This window comes from Engystomops pustulosus, chromosome 1, assembly GCF_040894005.1.
Source record: "Engystomops pustulosus chromosome 1, aEngPut4.maternal, whole genome shotgun sequence".
NCBI lineage: Eukaryota > Metazoa > Chordata > Amphibia > Anura > Leptodactylidae > Engystomops > Engystomops pustulosus.
The window spans coordinates 89,605,613-89,631,105 of NC_092411.1; the positions used below are offsets into that span (position 1 = coordinate 89,605,613).

Sequence of the window (25,493 nt, forward strand, 5' to 3'; positions counted from 1 at the left end):
TGGGTAACGATCTCTCAGGGAAGCCCTTTTTCTTATCTGATGCTCTCTCAAGTATAGCATCCAACTCTGGGCCAAACACAAACTCCCCTGAGAAGGGAAGACTGCACAGCTTTGCCTTGGATCTGATGTCCCCGTTCCACTGTTTTAGCCACAGCGCCCGTCGGGTAGAGTTAGTAAGTGCTCCCTCCTTTGAAGCGAAACGAATTCCCTCGGCGGCAGAATCTGCGAGGAAGGCTGTTGCAGATTTCAGCAAAGGAAAGTTCTCCAAGATAGTTGATCTCGGAGTCCCCTCCTTGATGTGGGATTCCAACTCATTCAGCCAGTACAGCAAGTTCCTTGCGACTGAGGTGGAAGCTAAGTTAGTTTTCAGACTGAGCATGGAGGTCTCCCAGGCCTTTCTCAACAGGGAGTCAGACTTCCTGTCCATAGGGTCCTTTAATTGGGCCGCGTCCTCAAAAGGAAGGTCAGTCTTCTTAACTATTTTGGTAACTTGCACATCCATCTTTGGACAAGTGTCCCATACTTTAGACTCCTCGGGCTCGAAAACAAGTCTCTTTTTAAAGTTTTTGGACACGATAACCCTTTTTTCTGGCTCTTGCCACTCCTCAGAAACCAGCTCCTTTAACGTGTCATTCAGGGGAAACACCCTCTGGCGTTTTGCCTTCAGTCCCCCAAATAGTTCCTCCTCTTTAGATCTAGGGGGAAGAATCTCCTCGATTTCCAAGGTCTGTCTAATTGCTTTTAAGAGACCATCGAGTTCCTCAAACTGAAACAGATGACGTGAATCTTCTGTTTTTTGTGAATCCGTAGGATCATCATCTTCTACGTATGAGCAAGAGGGAGCTTCAGAATCATCCCCCCCCTCAGATATAGAAGAATCCGGCTCCACTCTAGGTTTCTTACTCGGTGGAGGCCTAGACGTAGCAGCGGCCACTGAAGAGCTTATTTTCTCCTCGATAAACCCCTTTAATTCATCTAAGAATGATGTCTTTTCCTCTCTCATAAAATTGTCGATGCAAGACTTGCAAATCGGCTTTTTGTATGAGTCGGACATAGAGTGGGCACACATGTTACACTTTCTAAGCCGGCTTTTCTCGGGTTTTTCAGACCTGCTCGTCTTATCCCCTTTATCCTCCTTGCCTTTCGCTTTAGACCCTTGGTCTTTCTCCTGAAAGGGCAAGCGGAGGATAATAAATGACCCACTATTTTACACACAGTAAAAAACCCAAACCTGCACAAGAATCCCACTTACAGAAACCGGAGGATGCAGGAGGGTAGGGTCTGCCTCGTCAGCCATCATAAGAGCCGTGGAAGCGCACAGGAAAATTTCAGAAATACACAGCACAGGAAACCAGCACCGCAGCGTCACGCACAGATCTTAGACCTGAGATCAGCGTGACTACCTGCTCCAGGTGACGTTAAATACCTTAATGGGGAGCCCATCCCCCTGTAGAATTCGTCTGCGCCGCGCTCCCGTTCCCAGGGATGCATTGCGGTCCTGTGAGCCGCCACTTCCGGTCGCGACCGGAAGTCGTCATCGGACCTCGGGGGACGCCGGGAAATGTAGTTTTTTCGGCCGCCGCGCGCTCACACACGGATCGCGGAGCGGCGGCCAGGACGAACGGACTGGAAGGGCGGCGAAAGGGAGGACACAAGGTCGACCGAACGCCCCAGCCCGCCGGGATTTAGCCAGCCAGGACTACCCGTAAGTTTACTTCGTCCCCCCCCCCCCCTGGAGGAGAGAGGGCACCTCTCTTGTCCTGCCTCGGCAGGGACAGGAAGAACACTGGCGGGAGGATGCAAGGGGGGGAGCATTTAACCTCTCTTCTTCCTGTCCCTGCAGAGGTCAAGGGGCATCCTCCAGGTTGGGCCGTCATGGGGGACGAAGCGGAAATAATAGGCACCATTAAACCTACTGGCACAGAACCAGCCGTTTTCACCCAATGGAGATCTCAGTTGATTACTGATGTAAATCATTTCTCTTTTCAATGCCAAATCATATTGTCTTTATAATAGGGTCAGGCACAATATTTATTAAATCTTAGAATTTTTTCTTCTATACTATATGATGTATGATAATATAAAGTACAATTCTCCAATGGATAAGGCCAGCAGAGCAATCTAGAAACCTTTGGTTAAACAAGCAAATAAACATTAAAACAGGCATTTCGTACAAGGCCATGACCTCACAGAGATGCTGATTTTATATTTTAAAAGGCCCGTTTTAATACTCATTTTGTGAGTAGAATAAATATTTTTTTAAACTTCTGTTTCGGTGGTAACACACTATTGCGGTTTTATTTCTAACAGTGCGGAATACCCCACTAAGTGGATTATTCCAAGCTGATCCTTGTTTCCTGGAGGTATCCTGATGCAGATGCACCAAGGCTGGGATTACAAGGAAGAGAATCACTTGTTGGCGTTCGTTGCCCTACTGTGAAGCAAACATTGTGAATCCTTTCTTCTCTTCACCGGGTGGTATTGTGGTCAGAATTGATCGATTTTCCCTAACTAGTTGGAGGAACGTTGATAGCAGAGAAAATCTTATTTATCAAGAGTCTGATAAAAGGGCGTGAAATAGGAAAGACAGGCTGTTGCGAGAAATGGGGCATGTGCCAAAATTATGGAAATATGCAGGTTTTGAGGAATTTTTTTTTTTTGCTTTTTTGGCATTAACTGAGCTAACTAATAGGAGGTGCATAGTTATACTTAACATTGTTAAACTACACCAGATTCATCATTCAGCATCAAAGACTATGAGAAATCCAGTGCAGCACAAGGCTAGTCTGACTTTCACACACGGTCTTACTTTTACACACTTAGTAAATCACCTCCAAAAATATAAGGCCTCCTACAGTTTTAAGAGGCTTCAGCAAAATAGTACATTGCTGGCCCTCTCTGCATGGTTTTCCAGTATAAGCTGAAGAAATAATGGCGTTTAATGCAATGTAAGATAAAAATAGGTGATAAATAAAATGATCGAGCAGATAGGAAAACTACCAACATTGTACACCACAATAAATCCTCCCACTTCAAAAATCAAGAACATAAAATTTCAGTATAATCATTCAATTCTTTAGTTCATGACCATTAGTTTAGTAATACAAGAGCAATAGTCCTGCATTGCTGAGGAAAAGTGGATGTACTGTACATAGTTTATGATTTATCCTAAACAAGGAAAGAAAAAAAATACCACGTAAACAAGGAGCGATATATATTGCAAAGATGCCAATTTCAATTGAGAAACTGGCATAAGATGCAAAATTAAAGCAGATGCCCAGATAAGGATGATTTCAACTACTACCTACTTCTGCAACAACCCAAGGATAAATGTCTGTTATAAAATATCATTCACACCTGCCATTTTACTGCTGCCATAAAAGGCAGTGTCCTTCGGGTACACTCTCGGGTGAAGACGTATGGAGAAACATTTCTGCATATAATTTTTCCATTTCTAGTAAGCTACCCCTTGTTGAGCTCCTACATCTGTGTGTTGCTCTATGTGGACCGCTACTAGCAGCAGTTCTTTTATCCGGAGCACAGCTGCACAAGTGGAGCTTTTCACAGTGAGTAAGAGAAGTAGTAAATGGCTGTTAAGTCATCATCATCTCTATGTGGAATCTCTCAGGAGCTCTGGAAGGTCACAAAAAAGCATCAATCCTCACACTTATTACCAAAGCCTGTGTAATATACAAAACCATTATTAAACAGCGAGGAAATATACAACCCAGAGGTCAAAGGGAAACTAGTTTTCAGGCAATGTCATGGAAACACAGAGATGGATATCAGGCTCGAGGGGAAACTACAATGACATCTCTAATATCACACAATTTCCCTTCTCATGTTACCACATCATACATAGCCAATAGCCTTTTATTCTGGTGAAATTATACATACTCAATGGATAATTACTAGTTTGTCTCCATGTGCACGCAAAGTGTACTATAATATGTCAACATGTTTCTTATTGTCAGAATTCTCATTTATGCAGATTTCCTCAATCTCCATAAAAGGATAAACTGAAAATGTTTTAGTAAATTAAATAAATAATTGTGAATGACCATAACCTTAAGACATTCCCAAACACTCACCAATGTCATTTTATTAAAATATTGAGTTGAATCTTTAAACCACTGGGCTGCATATGGTTTACTATGTTACAACTTACCTGAAATAATGCAGGCGGCACTTGTTTCTTCGCAAGATGAGCTTGTACATGGTCTACAGCTTGTTTGGAGAATGGCTATGGACAGACAATGTAATCGCCATTATCGTGTGGACACATATCTATTTATGCAGAGATGTCAGCTCAAGGAATATGAGAATGAAAGTCTCAATATATTCATGCACGAATGCAAAATGTGAGTCAATACTGAAGATATCATTTATTTATATACATGCACTTATAATGTTTAGCATGGTCACATCATGTATTTTGTTGTGTGTTCGCCGTTATCTACAGGATGAAATGGAAGGCTGATCCTATCTGACCACTTATTATAAGAAGCAATTTGTTAGTGACAACTCGATTTTGTAGCCAATTCCCTAGGGCAAATGTGCACAGCTTATAGAGCACGAAGGACAAAGAAAGTGGAAGACGCTAGGGTAAAAACAAAAAATATCTACAGCCATCACATTGCTGGACCTGGTAAATGTTACTAAATCAGTTATACATAATACCGGATCTTGGACAACTGACTATAGGTCATATATATAGCGCTAAATCCTTACTATCAACACCTCATCATGTTCCATCATATAAAAAAAACATACATACAAATCCTATATACAAAAACATATATACAGAGGTAAATCTAAAGACAACACAATTACATAGACACACACACATATATCTATTTATTATCTACTTATCAAGACTTCTTTCCCAGAGAATAGAAAAAAGCAAACCTTGTTCTCTCTTATGAAGGGTAATACACATATATGTCAGGTACTTTGTGTTACACTTGATTTTGTGCTACAATGTGGGTGTAACAGAAACCAACAAGTCATCGGACTAATAGCTTTCCATAAACATTCATTTCTGTAGAATTTAATGGATCTCAATCATAGTCTGCACAGAAAACAAGGAGGGGGAGTCAAAAGAAGGAAAGCACAGTCTAGGTCTAGCAGGCTGGCAACAAATAAAAATGAAATGTACTTTAAGCCAAGAGCAATTTTATTCTTACTTGAAAGTTAAGGGCACAACTCCATCAAAAGTATAGGACGATAGAAGGGTAATTCCAAGACTTACAATGCATTCTGACGAACATACAGTGGGGCTCATTTACTAAGAGTCCGTCGGACGCATTTTCGTCGGGTTTCCCAGCGATTTCCGTTTTGTGCCGAATTGCTCCGGGATTTTGGCGCATTGGCGCCGACTTACACGCAACAGATATGTGGGGGGAGCGTCGGACAACCCAACGGATTCGGACAAACCGCGGAATTTAAAAAAGGAATTGTGTCGCAAGATCAAGCACTCACATCAACTCTGGCGGACCTCGGCGCAGAAGCGACGGATGCAGGTACTCAGCCGCACGAGCTTATTGAATCGCGGCAGATCCGAATACTCGGCGGACAACGCACCGCAGGATCGTGACAGGACTGAGTAAGTAAATCTGCCTCAATGTGTCTCAGTTCTGTTCAATGCTCTTCACAGGTATGCAAAGTTCACAGTATATAAACATGTACAATAGGTACAGAACTAGCCCAATGATGAAGGCCGATTTGCGGAATTATCCAAGCTACATTAGATATGGTACCATGAATTACATCAATAGCTGCTACAAGCTTGTAAACAATTTGTACAACGCAACACAAAGTTTGCCATACCCCAATATTGTAAGCACTGTTGTGGTCAGACCAATGACTGGAGCGCCTGGTGAGTAGTCAAGGCTCATTCATGCATCAAAATCGAAACGGGAGCAGACAGTGGGCTAAACCACCACTCACACATTACTTTATGCCTAAAATGCCTGGAGACCAGGAACTTGCTTTAAGCAAATTCTGCCTGAAAGATAAAAAAGAATACTTACATGTGAACAAGATAGTAGTTCTTTCATTATATATGTGTCATAAATCTGTCGACTTCTACAAAGGCGGTCCTCCTCCGAATCCAACTTCTCATACTCTTTTATCTGAAACCAAGAGAGGTGATCAATGCCTCATGTCAACCACAAGTTCTTGGCATTTTGTAATATTCATTAATTCAGGGCTACAAAGTGCGTTTTCCAAAGAAGTACTTGAAGATAGTCTAATTAGAAATTAGCATTGGCTAGCAAATAAATATGCATCTGTGCTGAACATAGGTGGAAGACACATTAAAAAGTAATTAAAAGGATTTATGGAAGACTGGGGAGTAAATGCCACCGTGTGTCTGGTCTTCTCATAATCCTTCCTATGTTGTAGATGATCAATAACTGCTGTAATCTAGATTACAATGTTAATTAGAAAACACACTGGCGAGGAAACAAATAACACCAGCATTAAATATTCTACAACTGCATCATGATCCAAAGGACATGATGACAGATAATGTTCCTCAAGGTAGTTTGTTAAAGGAAAATTGTTACCACAATTTACCAACCCGACCTAACTGCTATGCTATGTAGAGTTATGCCCACATGTACCAGCCATACCTTTGTTTCTATTGCCAAACTGCTCCTTCTAAATTAAAAGATCACTTTAGAAATCTGTAAAGGAGACTGAAGTGCTTTGGGAAGTGTTAGCAGAGCACCTCAGGACACAGGCTCCACAATATACAAGATCCAGGAGTGGTTTTAGACAGAGTGGTCGTGTAGGAGGGGGCGTTGTAGTTGCTGTGGAGGCGGAGACATGAGGCACTCTACTAATGATGCCCAAAGCACTTTAGCCTCATTTGCATGTTTTGAAAGTAACATTTTGGCACATTAGGAGCTCCTGAAATGTGAAAACAAAAGGCATCAGTAGCATATGTGGGTAAAACCATACACAACATAGCAGTTACTTCAGGAAGCTAAATTGTGGTGACCGATACCCTTTCAGCATGGGTTTGAGCACCACTGTAATAATATCAAACACCCCCCCCCCCTCCTTTCCCTAAGACTTTTCAAATGGATTGGTACCATTAATGGAAACCCATAGAACCAGACTTCTTTATCTGGACTATATATAGAATTTATTTTTTTGCTCATATGAAATCTGTATGGACAGTACACCTTGGTCTCCAATTCATTTTAAAGCTATGGTAGCAGAATTTTACTTATGCTGCTTGGACCCATCACATTCTGAGACGTACGTTTGGAAGTCTTTTGGTTTTGGAAACCGTTCAACTTACTTTACACTGTTAAATTACCAAAAACCGTACAGACTACACAGGCGATGTGTTCTGGAAGTGAATATCATGTCTCAGAATGAGTAAGAGGAAACACTTCAGAAAACCTGCTGCTATTCTAGCCTAGGCAGCAGACCGAGCCTTTAGAAGCTTGGGAAAATTCCTGTCCTCAGATCTCTTAATTCTGACAGGAACGTTACAACAGATCCAGTGCCAATTATAGTAATCAGCTACAGCAGTGAATTCAGATCAATGCCCGCTCTAGTGCAAACTGGCAGGGCACCGTCCACAGGTAGAATATAAAGACTCAACTGAGGCGGGGGTGAATGCATATGCTGTAGGAGCTTCTAAGCTCCGAGCAGAAGATGACACTTCTTGAAAACGATTTCTCGAGATTTAACCATGTTGGTTGGCATTACATGAAATACAGCTTTCTTGCATGAGTCAATGGGCAACTTCCATTTATAAAAATGTAACCGCAAAATGGTTAAAAGGATCTGCATAAAATAGAATGGTACAGTGCAGGCCAAAAACAAAACTTTCTTTGATGCTATTGCAACATCCCCCACCGGGGCCTATCCTTTTCTTGGGGCCTGGAGGCAGCCAGGTCCCAGAATACCGGAGTGGCTGGCGGGTTGCGGCCTAGTCACACTGTTGTCACAGTGGCGGTATGGGGACCAAAAGGGCTGTCCTACAGCCTGCCAGGTCTCCAGCAGGTGGTGTGCAAGAAAGATGGAGGGAGAGGCTGATGTACTGGATCTTCCTGGGGCAACACCTGAGTGTCCGTAATATATGTCCCTGGGTGATGGATGGGGAGCCCTTGGTGGTAACAGCCGTATCCAGGGAACAGATGGAGGCAAAGTTGTGCAAAATAACTCACGGTTCTTTCTTGGAACAACTGCAGGCAACGGCCCAAACGGTCTGGTTACAGATGCCGGATTGTTGAATATTCTGGATTACTGGAGTGGTCATGGAGAGTGATCCTCAGGAATAGATTCACCAGCCTGGTAGTAAGTGCAGGCTGCGATGTAGCTATGTCCAGATATGGAAGCTGGAGCTTTGTCCTGGGTCTTCCACGTGTAGCACTGAAGGTGTGTGTCACACTATCTCTCTGGTCACTGACAATCTGCAAGGTGTGCTCTCCATGGAGAGCTGGTGGTAAAAAGGTGCCCCTATGTCAGGAGCTAGACTCCAAGAGATAACCTCTCTGGTAAATGGTGGCTGGAAAAAAAATACCTTGCCCCTTCCTGTCCAGAGGTTTTGTCATTCCCTGGTCAGGTGGTGGCTCACTCTCCAATCACACTCCAGTTCACATAAAGGAATACAATTGGATGATAAGAGGGGTGGGCTGGGGTAGAGGTTTCCGTTTTTACAGGTGACAGGTCCTCTTTAATGTCATTTCCTGGAGATGTGTCATTTTACAGTAAAATGCCCTTTACCGTCATAAGTAAAGGATAATAACCTGATAAAAGGATGTTCTTCTGACTCTCTACAATTCACAGTCATACATTAATAATACAGTGTGATGTTACAACCCAACAGATTTCTAACTTCATTATCTAGGAAAAATATCCAAGACCGTTGTGTAATTGCTACTAAGTGACAAGCTGAGAATTGCAGCGAATATCATTGGTGACACATTGGATTGCAAGTTGTTTTGATGTTTACTGCCATAACAATGTAGACACTAATGAACTTCGGGTCCATTCCCACTCTTACTTGTGAGTGGTTGTAGCTTAATAAAGCACAGCAGACATGAGGCTGGATTAATCCAATTTCCCAAGGCTGAGAAGAATGCATGCTGGCAGAAGAAGTGGACCAGATGTGGAGGTCACCATGAGCCAGAACAATATAGTAACATGTTTCTATTCTAACATTGGAAGGTCAATAAATGAGAGTGATAGACTTATCACAGCATGAAGAAAGAACCACAAAAATTATTTATACTGTATTGTGAATGAGGCCAGATCAGGATACTCACCTCAAGTCTAAACCTAGAAGAGACGCGTGTCAAAAGTATCACAAACGTACAGAAAGGCTGTAGCGGAGTTGGCGAGTCAGTGCAAAATCAAATTATATAATAGACAACGTACACAAAGGATTTTTTTCTGTAGTGTGTTTCCCTGGAGTAACTGTCAGTAATTTAGGTATAATTACTAAAAGCCTAAACTTCAGTAAACTCTCTTACCAGATGATCACAGAGGAAAAATTCATGAAGACCGTGCACCACAATTCCTGAATCTGCCTTACCCTGCACACTCCACAGACAAACTGCCATCCACTGACAATTTAATGTGACCATTGATGGAAGAACAAGGATCAAGGATGTATACAGCGATCTCACTTGAATAGTCAACATTTGGGGGGGGGGGGAGATCTGGATCGGGCATCAACACATTGTCTCATTTACATAGTCGCTTTCATGTAAATCGATTTATTTTAACTTCTGAAAGGTTTAAGGTCAGCCCAAGCCAAGAGACAAAAACACGAGGTCAAATAAGGTCATTTTGGCACACAGGATGGGCATTTATACCAGACATTTGTATTTTCCAGTCATTTTGGAGAACAATTTTTTTTTAATTTCTTCGTTCACACAAGGTGTGGCTTTGCCGTATAATGCACCCTATTCTCTGCTCTATCCATTACTCCTAAATTCATACAATGGCCTCACAAACATGACTGTGTTTTCCAAGGCCACGTGTGTGAGCGACTCCCAAGCTACAAGTCCTTTTTCTTTCTTGAGTTTGTGGCTTGAGCAGTCCAACCGCTGTTTGCAGCCCGATGTTGTTTACAGGGAGCCAGTGCCATCCAGCTAGTGATGGCAGTTACGGCTCTTCTGGCTCCTGAACGGCTCCCTATTAAATATATAACAGGGAGCCACAGGCCAGTCAGTCAGTCAATCACCCCACACTGCTTGTATCGGGTTAAAGGGGGCGTGGTGAGCTGGTTAGGGGCGGAGTTAAGTGAGCCATCCGCTCACTGAGTCTGGTTCGTGAACGAAACATCACTACATCCAGCCCTACATCTATCGAAGAAGAAATAGTGGCTGCGTCGGAGACATGGCCACTCACCTGTTGCACTAGGAAACTCATTAGCATGGAGATGAAAATTGAATTTCCTCACTGAAAAATGCACTTTTACTTTTTACTAGTAGAGTGATTTGAAATGTGCCTTTTTTGTCTGGATTCCTTTAACATTCCTTTACCCCTTATATTTTTTAATCTACATACCACATACATAAAAAAAATATATTACATTATTTTGTGCGGCCACACAGATATATGAGAGGCATTGAAATTACTGGTCAAGAAGAAAAAATGTGATAGGAATTGTATTATGACATTAGTGCTGCTCATGTAAAATGTGGGAGATGCATATAAATACATCTCTTTCCATATAGCACCTCAACTCTTCATACGGGCTGCTTCCCAGCACCTGTCGAGCATAATGGGCAGCGTATGGGTTACAGGCCTGACTGAACAGATGCTTTTATTCCCCATGGCAACATCTGACAAAAACAGATGCAATCAAATTGGCCTAGATCACTGTGTACTGCACCAAATGATGATTACGATCTAACAGCAAGTGTGAGGAAAGCCCAAGGTTCCCCTGAGTCGCTTGGTAACCATGGGATTCCTTAGGCACGAGCTGGTATACAAATATATATCAGTGTAAATGAGTCCAGCCATAGGGTTATTGGTCAAAAAACAAATGCAAGGCCTTTTTAACACTGTGTAGCAAAATATACCTAAAGAATGACAAGTCCCCACATATTTGTGGTTTCATTTCTAAGACACTTTTTATATCCCTAAGATTTTCATGCTACTTCAAATATACCCTGCTCAAAAAAAAAAAAAAAAAAAAAAGGAACACTTAAACAACACAATATAACTCCATGTACATCAACCTGGTGACACGCTGGCATTGCCTAGAAAAGAAAGATATAAAAAGCATGGAGCACGGGGACAGGATGTCCGACGTTCCGGGCTGCTAATTATGCACATCCTAACCACCCCACCCTCCCATGCTGGGAGAGGGAAGTGACGTCACTTGAGAGGTGGGAATTCAGACCTTTCGCGCGACATCAGCTCCCTCTCCCAGCATGGTGAGGGCGTGCATAACTGGAGCGCCAGACATCTTGTCCCCGTACTCTGTGCTGCTTTTTATATCTTTTACAGGCGTGTCGAGGTTAGCGGAGGACAGCGCCAGGATCGGAATGAAGAGGAGCGTAGATGAGTATCCTTAGATTTTTTTTGTTTTTTGAATGGTTGATTTCTTTTAAGCAGTAAGGAGAGGGACGATAATTGTAGACCTAAGCATTTTCCTAAGAAATATGACAACGTTTCTTATATTCATTTGAACTAAAAATTTAGTCATTTTTTAAAATAAAATATAAAAATGGAGACTGTCCTTTTCATAATTCAAAAAGGAGACTGCAAGTGCAATGTGGATCCTCAGTTTACACAGCAGGATTACACAGTTCCAAGTTAAAATATTAAGCAGAAAACCCATTTAAGATGGTTACACGTACAAAATGCTGAATGTGTAAATATGATGGAAAAAAGGGCACACAAAGCACTATGGATGAATACAATTTTTCAGTTTTATTTTTGGTTGTTCAGCCCCCAATGACAATATAGTACTTATCTACAACAAGACACCCTTGTGTGAGGACAGTGGGCAAACTGACTCCTGTTTGCCCAGGCTGTAACCTGTTATTTTACCTCTTAGATACAGCAGTAAACTAATCTTTAGGGTTTTTTTCCTGAGAGATGATGACGAGTAATAGGGCCCACAGAATAACTTTATCCGGAGGGCCCCAGGAACCTCAGTCCAACACTGTGTGTGGCCCTTAGAAATAAAAAGGCTTGCTACTGCTTTCCAAGGATTATGATTGGATCTGAGCGGTCCATCTAAACATAATGAACAAAAGCTCCCATGTTTTTTTTTAAAAAGCAGGGAAAAGGCTGCAAACCTCTATAGGATATGGGAAATTGTGGCCTCTGGTGTGTGAAAATTTTTATATCTGGTAAGTAATCACATTTAGGCTACATTCACACGAACGTATGGGGGACGTATATACGTCCCCCATACACTTCAATGGCCTCGTGCGGCACCGTACCATTCCGTAGCCCGTAGAAAGATAGGACACGTCCTATCTTTCTATGGAATATGGAGCCCTGCGCTGTCCCTCTCCTCCTCTCCCTGGTACAATACTATGGTACAACGGGCATACATTGTGTGTATGTAGCCCAAGATATATTTTGTTTTACAGGACTAATCCATAAAGTTGAGATCCAGTATCCTACATACCTCTTCATAAAACTTGAGTTGTGGGACGCCTTCATCAATTTCATTCATGCAGAAGTCTTTGAAAAGCAGGAAACCTGCAAAACAAAATTACAACAAAAATTAGGTAATTGTAGTTAGATCCAGCCTCAAGCCAATAATGACCCCAATAACCCTATTCATACAGTTTACTCATATAAAAGTGAATTACATTCCAACTGTGCAGCTTTAAAGGGATCCACGCTGTTACTGATGCGTGATCCAAGCTTTGAGTAAGTGGTTTACTGTCCATTCTGGCACATAAATAGTATTAGTATGGATTAGTAAAAGTGAATGTAATATGCTAATTATGAGCTCAGGGTGAAACGATAGATCACGTCCTACTCACAGTTGGTCAACGTCCAAAATCTTATAGTATTTATCCAGCATAGCTCTATGTTAGGCAATGTGCCAGTTGCAAGGGGTACATACACCAATTAACCCCCTCTCCTATTGTAAATCACAGAATACTGTGTACTTCTGCATCAAATAGTACAAAATGCTTAATTCCTCACCGCTCAATAGAAAGTGAACCAAAGTGTGTAACGTTACAGGTGCATCAATAACCTAATTTACATGAACCTCTTATCACCAAAATGATGCTTCAATATATGATAATAAAGGAATGTTTGGGATCAATGAGAGGGGCTCTTAATTTGCCTTATGAAAACATTTCTTCAATTGGATGTTAATAAAAAAAAATGTCACTGTGTGAAGATAATTTCTCATAAATGTAGTGATATGGTCCCTTACAAACGAGATAGCTTCCTCGGTGGCCAGACTTGCGCTATAGAGTCCTGGATTCAGCAATCATTACCACAGGACGCCTGTGCGACATGTAGTAACTCCCGGACATTTCATATACAATAACTTTTTGTTTCTTTGCGCACTCACTCCAGCAGAGGTGGCCGTATCCAAATCTCGTTTCTAAGGGACAACATGGCTACATTTATGAGAAATTATCTTCACACAGGAACATTTTTTTCAATAACATCTAATTGAAGAAATGTTTATATATGGCAGATTTATCAAACTGAATGTGAATGCCCAGACGAGAATACCCCATTAAGATTTCTTTAAAGTAGGTAAATATATTTACCAATAGTGCATAGCCTCTAATGCCATAACTAGCAGCTTTGCAGTACAATAATCATGCAGTCAAGTATAGACATTACTGATACATTTTAGCTTCATTAGCCCTGCAATATTCTTGATCAAACTTGCAAGGACTTTTGCCTAACCATTGTTACTACCTTTTCTTTAACTCCATTTCTCTCTTGACACCTCTCGACCAGGTTGGTTACTGTTCTATGTATGGGTTGGGGAGGGGTTTACTGGATGGCTGTTTTTGTACAGATGTTATCACACATGACAAATGATTGTGTAAAGATATATGTTGTTATATCTGAAGGTCCTCAGCTAACGATCCTTGTTTTGTGATGTTGCACCGTTTCATTTCTGTGCCAATAAAGCGATTTAAAAAAAAAAAAAAAAACTTGCAAGGAGTTATTAGTTATCCAACCACAAGTTTACTTCATTGTCCAGTATATGAAAGGTTTAGATTGGAATAAATGGATGACGTTTTTAGATACCAGCTATAATTATACAAGTAAAGCAATTACGCTGCTTTCTCTGTGCTGTGTCAGATGGATGTGCTCCCTGGGAAATTACCAGGATGCCCTATGCAACTAAGCAGAGAACAGGGAAGATAAAATAGGTCAATGGAGACGGAGAATAAATAGCGGATCACATGCATCAAGAATTCAGAGTGAACGCATGTCATGAATCTTTCAGAAATAACATGTTTCTGTCCTTATTTTCCTCAGTGCAGAGTCTCCCCCCCCCCCCAAAAAAAAAAAAAACTTACCAAGGCACAAGTAAATCTGTAATGCAAAAAGTGGAGCCTGTAAGTTAATACAAAGGACCTACATAAGCGACAACAGCAAAAACAGCAGCATATGCCCATTACCTCAATCTATACATAGGATTGCAATGATGACAGGAGGAGGGGAGAACGTAGGGAAACCTTATTCCCGGAGGCTTCACTGCCCTAGACTGTGGCTACCTCATGACTGCATGTCTTTCCTATTCCAGAATGAATTCCCTTCAGTCCTCCAGACATATCAGAATAAGAACTGCTTTCTACAGAAATATGTAGAACATACTAATGTAGGCACCCCAAAGGGACACCAAAAACCACTCTAAATCTGAAACTTACTTTAATATAAAAGGAGTCTGTCCTATCTAAGAAAAGCACGTGATAGAGGGAGAGAGACCGAATTCTTTGTTATATCGGGTCATGTGATCGGGACCTGCCTACTCTTACCATACATAGTGGTTGTCAGCAGAAGACATATCATATAGACCTGTATAAAGCTCATCTTCTCTCCCTAAATCATATTGTGTCCTCAGGTAGGACAACAGACTAATAGATTTAAACAGATTATAACAGATCCTACTTACTTGTTAAAGGTTCATTATCTACCTGGTTTTGTTTTTGAAGATATATATGCCTACAAAGCTGAAGACAGTGCTCGGTAGCAGCCATGGAGGGCAATGAAACCATAACTTTCATTGCTTTATTAGTTGCAACAGGACTGTGAAAAAATGGTTGACTCTTGTGCACCAGTGTGTCCAACATCCTAGATTTGGTGGGACAGTCCCAGAAAGGTAGGGTAATATTAGTGTGTGGGGCCACTGAAAGAGGTGATAATTAAGAAGGGGTATTTTATGGATCCATAGGTGGGGGCTGGCCACAAGAAAGAAGCATTGTACTATGCAGGTAGCCATTGAGGTTGATAGTATACTATGTTGGGGGGGGGGGGGGGGGGATGGCACAATTCTCTTAACATCCACACACCTTTTGTCCCCCAAAAGTTGGGAGGTTTGGTATGCGAGATATCTTCACTGAACTCAGCACAACACCCCCCCCCCCCCAACTCCCACATCCAGCTACAATCCAGGAATATATATATATATTTTTTTTTACAGGAAACACAAAAGCAAAGGTATGATTACACACATTTTCAGGGCCACTACAAATACTTTCTGAAGGTTTATATGATGAAAACTGTTGACAGATTCACTTTAAGCAAAACTTGTGTGAACAGTGCTTGTAAGTAGAAAAAAGTGCTTCATTATCAGTTCAGGAAAAGTAGAGCACTTTGCTGGTTAATAAAGAGGCAATGGTTTGCTGCCATATGTGCACAGAGTTGGAGTAAGGTATGAAGTCTTCCAATTTGTACTAAAGAAATAAATTAAATAAATATACTGCCGTAATGGAAGGAAGCCCTATATAAATGAGGACATATAAAGAATTCTGAATATAGTGACAAAAGAAAAATGTAATATTAAGAACGAAAAAAACAAACACATTGAAAGGATTGGGCGATTATGATTGTGATGGTATCAATATGATACTTTGGGCTATTTTCACAACTTTTTTACACAGGTAATTTTTTTTTAGTACAGACAGCACTGTACTATTTATCTTATGGACAAAGTGCCCTGTTAGACTGCGAAGACAAATAAAAGATAGGCAAGGTTCCTTAAAAAAATCTTTTGGATTACCATATCTTGGTTACATCAGTTTTCTAACACAAGTTCCTGAAAAAGCAGCAAAAAAAGATATTGGATGAGACATGTATATCCATCACAATATTAAATGTTCTTTAAAACGTGCTGTGGGTAAGTTCAGAATAGAAATCAGGACAAGACGGATAGGAAATTAAACTATGAAGCCCTTCTCTGCCAACAGCGAGCAATGAAAACTTTTTAGAGATTGACAGGGCCCAGGGCTGCTATCTTCCTCGTCTACAAAGCAGTAGGCCAGTAGTATACTGTGCTTAGCTTTACATGTGTCATCCTCAGGTAGATAGATGTATGGAATAGCAGCGACATATTCTATAGACCATGCCGTATTACAATGCTGTGTGATATACAGGCAGTCCCCAGGTTATATACAAGATAGCTTCTATGTGGGAGATTTATCAGAAGTGTCTGAGATAAAACTGTTCAAGTTGCCTATGGAAACCAATCAGAGCTTGGCTTTAGTTTTAGAAAACAGCTGTGGTAAAAAGAAAGCTGAGCTCTTATTGGTTTCAATGGGAAACTAGAAAGGCTCTGCTCTCAGACACTGCTGAAAAACCTCCCCCCTACAGGTCTGTTCCTAAGTTGAATTTAATAATAAAAATTCTTTATTTATATAGCGCACACAGATTACGCAGCGCTGCACAAAGCATCTCAAATTGGTCCCTATTCCCATGGGGCTCACAATCTAAACAACCTAACAGTATGTTTTGGAGTGTGGGAGGAAACCGGAGGACCCGGAGAAATCCCACGCAAACACGGAAAGATTATAGGGCTGCATAGGACTGCAATTTCTTAAAATGAGTTTTTCCTGCTAGAAAAACTACTGTGTAAACATATTGTAATAAAAACATCCAATAAACACAAATAAAACACGTCATCATTATAGGAAATAACTAGGACACTATATTGCCATTTGAGATAAAAGGATTTCAGCTGGCTACTCTGTGTTAAATGCTTTAAATTTCATTTTTCATATGTTTTTATACTTGCTGAATACACTTTTTAAGATTATTATTAATAAAACAAAAGTTCTTTGAAGAGCTAGTAAAATTGCTTTACATAATGGATGTGATACAGAGCATGTAAGCCAATATACTTGTGCAAATGAAGGTAAAAAATGTAACACCAAGCTTATTGTACTAATATGTTTTTGGGTCATTTGGGTAACTAGCTAGATAGATGGGGCAGTATCCCTTCTATGTCACTCCTCAGCTTTGTATTTTCCAAAATTAGGTGTGTGAACATAAATGTCTCCACATTGCAAGCATGACTATACAGACTACACAGTGGCTTTGTTTGTAGTCTGTTACCATGGCAATGACCTGGAAATATAAACTTGCAGGGTATGTTTCATCAGGAATTCTATTTTATTGTAGAATTATTACAAATGGTAGTAAAACCACACATACCCTTTACTATAATACATTTGGATCCTTTCACAATTCTCAGCATGACATGAAAACGTTTACATCTGTTGTACTTCTCCTAGCACCATCTGCTCTGGAGGACCAATCTAATTTTAGTTATCGCTTTTGTACTCTGAAAACAGGCAGATGTCTCTTGTATACATCTCACTCACCGCAGTTACTGCTGCAGCAAAGCGGTTTCCCGAAGTGACGCTTTGCAGCATATAACCTGGCACATGAAAAATGGCGTCTCTTCTAAAGTTGTGGTTCACATGAATGCACTAGGCAAAGTTGACCTACTTCACAACCATGGATCTCCTGAATAATGTAATAAGATAAAAGACAATTGGATTTGCACCAAGATATTTCTGTTCTGTGGGCACATTACATAACTACCTTTGGGGGAATCCTTAACCACTGAGCTTAAGATCTGCTTTCTGCCACATACCATAGCTTCAAACACTGCATAAAAAACCTGAAGGTGGGAACACAGTCCAAAACTAGTAGCTAATCTGAGGTCACATATGTGTCATGATGGGACAAACCTTCTCATACTACAGAAAAGCCATGAACTTGAGTCATTCCCATCGCATTTAGCTTTATCCTCATTAACATACTGGAAAGTTGGCAATGTCATTTCACTAAAAATAGCAACAGTGACAAGGGAGTTTCTCTAGGCCGCATGCTAACTCTCAGCTTCTGACCATCAGCGTGCCAGATGTTACTAGTGCTAAGGTTACAAAGAACATCTTTCCTTTACAGTACACTACTGCAGTGGCCTCCCTGCATGACACAACCACTACTCTGCAGGGATCAAATACAATGCAGCACAATGTGAAACAAATAATGTTAAGTTTTAGTTCATAAACATGAATACAATAGACAAAAATCCCTAAACTTTTCCTAAAAAATATAGCATTTCACTGATATAATTCCAAACTGTCTATCAGTCCTGATGTATAAAATTTCGGCTGCCACGGGATCCGACCATAAATCAGAAGCAGAGTGTTGGGCAGGACAGATTGTTCTCCTGTCTGATGCTGCATTGTGCTCCTCTCTGCATCAATCCCTTCCTTTGCATTTCAAGATGAGCACACAGACACACAGACTTGCTGCCAGCAAACAGTAGCGTGAGGAGAGTAGATCTACAAGCTAAAGACAGATAAGGTCTTTATCCAAGGGAGGAAGGCACAGCATAGCTGACAGTGTATCTTGTGGCTTGGAGTTAGCGGAGCTGAGAATGTAACTTATATGCATCTCATGGATCTCATCTGTCGTCTCATCTCTCTTTCTAAGTGTCCGATACTAGTGAATGTTCAGAAGCTAAATGAAAGTGTAGATAAACCAGTACCCTGATAATCTAAGAACACTGTCAGCACATATCATCTCATAGCACAGAGGGATCATTTAGTGTCTGCTTAGAGAGAACCCGCTCACACTCTGGAATCTTACACTGACCAGACTAGGGAGTGATAGTATCTAAACAGCAATAAAACTGAGTAATATTGTAATGTAAGGGGTTAAAAATTATCTTTATTGTGTAAATATCACTAGGGGACTGAAATTTGAGAATTTTCTTTCGTGAGCATTCCCTTTTTGGTTTATCTTTTTCATAACTGCTCAAAGCGGATGATTGTTGGGGGTGTCAGACCCCTGCCAATCACATATAGAGCACAGCAATAGTTAAATAAGGTATGGCTGTGTTTCCACTTGGAATTAGTTTGAAACACATTGCAGGCGAATTGGGCGAAAATCGTCCCCAAACACTTTTGAACAAAGTAGCAACTTGCCTTTTAACAAAACGCAATGGAAGCGCCTATGTCGGTGAGACTTGTGTGGTTGTTTACAGGTTCTCTTTCATGTATTTTTTCACACATGAAAATGAATGGAAAAAATAGTAAATGTGGGCCAGTGTCACTTAAGTGTTTGCGCCAGTTTTCTGTCTGAATTTTAACTAGAAAGAACTTGTAAACTGCCTGCACATGTATTTATAAATTATCTGCGCCAGTTTTTTGTCGCAGCTGCACGGTTCGACAAGTCAGAAAAAAATGTGCAACAAAAGAGGTGTGTTACTGCTTAGTGCGCCAAAATTCTGCAGCATGAACAAATGTTCACCGCAAAAAAAATTCTGTCAGAGCAGTGCAGTGGGCACCAGATTCACAAAAGACCGTCATCACAATTCATGGATCAGGTGCACCCTGTAGTGATGGGAATTCCGGCTCTTCATAGTGAGCTGGCTCTTTAGGCTCTGCTCACTAAGGAGATCCGGCTCTTCTGGCTCCTGAACGGCTCCCTATTAAATATGTAACAGGGAGCCACAGGTCAGTCAATGACCCCAGTTTAAAGGGGGCCTGATGAGCCAGTTAAGGGCGAGGCTCTTAGAGCCGGCTCGACACATCACTAGTACGCTGCACACTTCACAAATAAACTATACCTAATGCAGTTTGTATAGTTTCTGATAAATGTGGGCCCATATGTATATTTACCATCAATACTTGTCCCTATGTCAATATACAAAAATGTCGTTTAAATTGGACATGGTGTCCTAGGCCATTATCCATATGTAACTGCTGCTCTTAATGGACAGGATCAATAGGGTGCCATACTACCTAGATAACATCAAGAACACCAATATTGAACCTACTTGGTAACCTATTGGATCATAGGAGTACAACAGCTGTATATCTTTACAGATCACTTATGGGATCAAACAAAATCTTTACATACATTAGCGGTTTATCAGCCTCAGATAGCCATGTAGAACAGAAGATGTACATTCATCAATCTTGGCACAAGTTATCATGAAATCATCAACTACTATACAAAGCATAAAGCCAGAGGAGTGGTATGGGTCCCAAACTACATATGGTAGATATTGATAGATTACAGGGAGAAACTACCACTGAGAGTCGAATACTTAACATTGGGTCACTAACTCCTAGCTGGGCTATAACACCACTAAATCCTTAGAAGGGTAAAAACTCCATAATCCTATAACTATTCTACGTAGTTACAGTGCCCTTAAAACATAGGAGAGTGGATATTAGAAAGCCCACCATTCTACAATTCAGCATCAAAAAGGCAAAAAATAGTTTGAAACATTCTCTAGCAAAAAAAAAAAAAAAAACACACCAAGTATCAAGGATCTGTCAGAATAATGCTGAACACATACTTTGTCATCTTACTCCGCTCCATCATTCTGTAAATGCTGCAGAATACATGGGGACTTAACTGGTCAAAAGGGATTTTGATGACTGTCTGAACATATCCCAATGTAGAAATGGCCATTTAAACAGTTGGGTTCAAAGTCTTCGATCACATATTTATTTTCGATATTAATCACAAAATACCCCATCACATTATGTAACATAAAAAATTACTAAAATGGTCACTAAAGAAACAGTGCTACCCATCCCTGAACACATGTGTTAAGACCTAAAATCTTGCATTCGTTTAGTAGCAACACCTGTTGAGTTTTAAAATGCAATTCAAGCACATTGGGGCACATTTATCTTCCCGGTCAACAGAGTTCCTGCAATACGGAGTGTCTGACAGTCATGCACTCCGGCACCAAGATCGTGTGTCCGATATCCTGCATGTGTCTCTTCCTAGCGCAGGTCCACTGGAGTTCACCTTCTTCTTCCCGGTGTATGCAAGTGCATGTCTTGCAACACAATTTTAAAGTTAAATCCCACGTTCAGTCCAAATCAGTCGGATTGTCTGACGGCCAGCTCCCCGATTTCTGTTGCATGAAAGCCGGTGTGATTCCGCCAAATTCCGATCGTGTGCAACACAATTCCCTTCTAAATGCCTGCCCCAGCGCTGCGATCCCCGAAAACGACGGAAAACCTGACAGAAATGCGGCCGCAGGACCCTTAGTAATTAAGACCCATTATGTGACCAGATGTGAGTGTTATTTTTTTCAGAAACGAAAGCATTTTCCTGAACGTGGCCAGCATGTCGGGCTATAGAAAGATCTACATACTAACTGCTATAATACCCCACTATAGGACATCAGATGCCAGCAACTTGTCTCCGGGACCAATGTGTCCATGTCATAAGGTCATTTTATGAAGAGCTCCTTAATGGACTGGAGTGTAATTTTGAGATCTTCTGAAGAGGTTAAGACTATGTCAGAGATTTTTCATGCAGCGGCATAGGATATGAAAAAAAAAAAAAACTCCCCCTCCGGCACCACCGGGTCCTTCAAGAGGCTTCTACGTCAGGTCCTACCAGGTAAAAAAAACGCAGCAGGGGAACTTTCACTTGCAAAAATGTGCCTGCTGCAGTGAGTGGGCAGGCTTGACACAGGAACACCCACTTCCCCGCCCACCAAGTCCCTTTCATACCCCCTTGCCATGGATATGGCATAAAATGGGGAAATAATCGCAATTGCTGGCAGTTTAACTAGAGATTGCAATTATTTCAGGAAAATAAATAAATATTCTGAAAGGAAGGACCAGCAAATCCATTGGAGGCGAGTATAAAATGGAGAGTTGGAATGACTCGAACCGCGTAGCATCTATGGATGTAATTTTGAGTTGCTGCTGTATATATGTGCAGTATCCAGGGAGACCAGAACCAGTGGGAGGTGCATTGTCAGCCAGCCCACTACAGCTTTTAAAGATGAAACACGAAAGAAAAGCCTCCATCACACAGAAGTAGCTAACCCACATCTCCGCAGCTTAGCTTCCATTATTTGAATTTGATCACAATTAGTATAGCTTAAAATATGAAAAAAAATGTTGTTATACAAGTCATTCAAGGCATAATGGGTTCACCTGCTTATCTACTATCATTAGGATACCCTACCTTCCATATCCATCCTAAGATATATGGCTACAGAAGTTCAGCTTTACAAACAAACTTGCAAAACTTTGCCACTACGACTATATTCCTGTGAGTGTCTATATGTGGCCGCCAATTAGGAGCTGTATATAGCCTGCCGAAGCTACAGTGACAGACTCAAAGACAGGCAGGTTCTCTGCAGACATTGGGATGAGTGGCACAGAAAAACATAATGATACGAGTCCTGTTGGAAAATATATCTGTTTAATTGCAAAGATAAAAACAAGACCAAAGCTGTGGTAGCTTCAGAGGAAATTAAGTACATTAGCCAAACCATACGGATGGGTGCCTCGTCATCCAGCACAAATGTGCACAAAGCTGCTCTCTGAAATACACTGGGGAAGACTAATTGCTTTTTTCTTTTTTAGATGCAGTCACAGGGAAGATGTTCCCAGGAAAAAGGGGATTACTGCTCTGCAAAGTCAGAAGTCTTCCAGTGAGGGTCCAGAAAAGACGGGCACTATGGTGTATATACACAGGTAAACAGGGCATACTAACAATATATACACACACAATATACACTCACCGGCCACTTTATTAGATACACCATGCTAGTAACGGGTTGGACCCCCTTTTGCCTTCAGAACTGCCTCAATTCTTCGTGGCATAGATTCAACAAGGTACTGGAAGCATTCCTCAGAGATTTTGGTCCATATTGACATGATGGCATCACACCGTTGCTGCAGATTTGTCGGCTGCACATCCATGATGCGAATCTCCCGTTCCACCACATCCCAAAGATGCTCTATTGGATTGAGATCTGGTGACTGTGGAGGCCATTTGAGTACAGTGAACTCATTGTCATGTTCAAGAAACCAGTCTGAGATGATTCCAGCTTTATGACATGGCGCATTATCCTGCTGAAAGTAGCCATCAGATGTTGGGTACATTGTGGTCATAAAGGGATGGACATGGTCAGCAACAATACTCAGGTAAGGCTGTGGCGTTGCAAAGATGCTCAATTGGTACCAAGGGGCCCAAAGAGTGCCAAGAAAATATTCCCCACACCATGACACCACCACCACCAGCCTGAATCGTTGATACAAGGCAGGATGGATCCATGCTTTCATGTTGTTGTCGCCAAATTCTGACCCTACCATCCGAATGTCGCAGCAGAAATCGAGACTCATCAGACCAGGCAATGTTTTTCCAATCTTCTACTGTCCAATTTCGATGAGCTTGTGCAAATTGTAGCCTCCGTTTCCTGTTCTTAGCTGAAAGGAGTGGCACCCGGTGTGGTCTTCTGCTGCTGTAGCCCATCTGCCTCAAAGTTCAACGTACTGTGCGTTCAGAGATGCTCTTCTGCCTACCTTGGTTGTAAGGGGTGGCAATTTGAGTCACTGTTGCCTTTCTATCAGCTCTATCCAGTCTGCCCATTCTCCTCTGACCTCTGGCATCAACAAGGCATTTCCGCCCACAGAACTGCCGCTCACTGGATGTTTTTTCTTTTTCGGACCATTCTCTGTAAACCCTAGAGATGGTTGTGCGTGAAAATCCCAGTAGATCAGCAGTTTCTGAAATACTCAGACAAGCCCTTCTGGCACCAACAACCATGCCACGTTCAAAGGCACTCAAATCACCTTTCTTCCCCATACTGATGCTCGGTTTGAACTGCAGGAGATTGTCTTGACCTTGTCTGCATGCCTAAATGTACTGAATTGCCGGCATGTGATTGGCCGATTAGAAATTAAGTGTTAACGAGCAGTTGGACAAGTGTACCTAATAAAGTGGCCAGTGAGTGTATATGGCACTTGCAAACTACTATAAAAGACCAGCATAAAATACTATATACACAGGAAGGGTTGACACTTTCTTAAAGGAAACCTACCACGAGCAATCTACTATTAGAGCTAGATCTGATGGTAGATTCCTCTGGTCTGCCCTCTGGCCTAATCTGTAATTTAAGACTAAAGGAACCTCCCCTAACTTGTTAAAAACTTTAGTTTAGTAATATGTAAATTACCTGCAGAGCCTACTGCGGCGTGGAGTAGCCACAGATCAGGGAGGAGGCAGGCAGGAGGAATCTATCATCAGATCTACTTCTGATGGTAGATTCCTCATGATAGATTTCCTTTAAAGTAAATCTGCCATCAAAATCAAGCAAGATAAACCAGAGACATTTACTCACACAAGTACTGAGGAAACAAGTGAGGGCGGGTGCGACAGTGTAACAGCCTGTAAAGCCAGATCACAAAAGGGTTGGGGTCACCCCTCAGGGTGAGGCCATGGGTAATTAATATAAGATTATTACAGTTACGCTGGCTGGGTTGGGTTCACCCCTCAGGGTAAGGCCGTGGGTAACTAATGCAAGATTATTACAGTCACGCTGGCTGGATGTATGAGTAAGGGTCTTTGGTTTGTCATGCTGGATTTTGATGGTAGATTTTCTTTGACCCAACTTTACCAAGTTAACATGTAAGCTTCTTGGGAATCTGCTTATAACCAATCTGCTTGTGTTGTAAAAGTCAGTAATAAGGCTTTCCTTGGATTTCAGTGGCCACATACATAGGATATGTGGCAGTGCAGATGCATTTAGCTGGTCAATCACATTGCAAGAAAATGATGCTTGAAAAACCCTGTAGCAAACATGCAAAGGAGCACAGAAGATTTCTTGGTGTCTCAAGCTCCTTAGGGTACATTCACATGGCCGGCTGGGGGGATGTACATGCGGCCGCAAACATGCATGGCACCATTCCGTGGCGTACATGGAACATGCAAACACCTACGTGATCACCAAATCTGGTACATGTCAGGGTATTTTGTGCAAATATAAAGAGTCTTAAGTCTTAGAAAACCCATCCAGATATAGTCAAACTATTTATAGTTAGGTCACAGCCATCAATGACTTCATGTATAATTCATCTCAATCCTCACTATACAGACAGTTACATAGAAAACTAACCAGTAAAAGATTTATCACACAGGATAACTCACTGGAGTAGGGTCAACTACCAAACAGAGGCCTATGCTATAAAACTACAACAAGAAGGTGATGATTGTTACAATGATTA

General features: G+C 41.4%; 1 protein-coding gene across 3 annotated transcripts in view; it reads right to left on the reverse strand.

Annotated features, from left to right (window-relative positions):
• The window catches only part of GRK3 (G protein-coupled receptor kinase 3), a 159,309-nt gene that overhangs the window by 44,938 nt on the left and 88,878 nt on the right, over window positions 1–25,493 (reverse strand). For all 3 annotated transcript variants that reach the window (XM_072147052.1, XM_072147071.1, XM_072147062.1), the window contains exons 3-5: window positions 12,623–12,696; window positions 6,033–6,134; window positions 4,169–4,243 (exon numbers count right to left, since the gene is read on the reverse strand). In XM_072147052.1, the coding sequence (XP_072003153.1) occupies window positions 4,169–4,243; window positions 6,033–6,134; window positions 12,623–12,696 (251 nt within the window). The remainder of the gene's footprint in view (window positions 1–4,168; window positions 4,244–6,032; window positions 6,135–12,622; window positions 12,697–25,493) is intronic.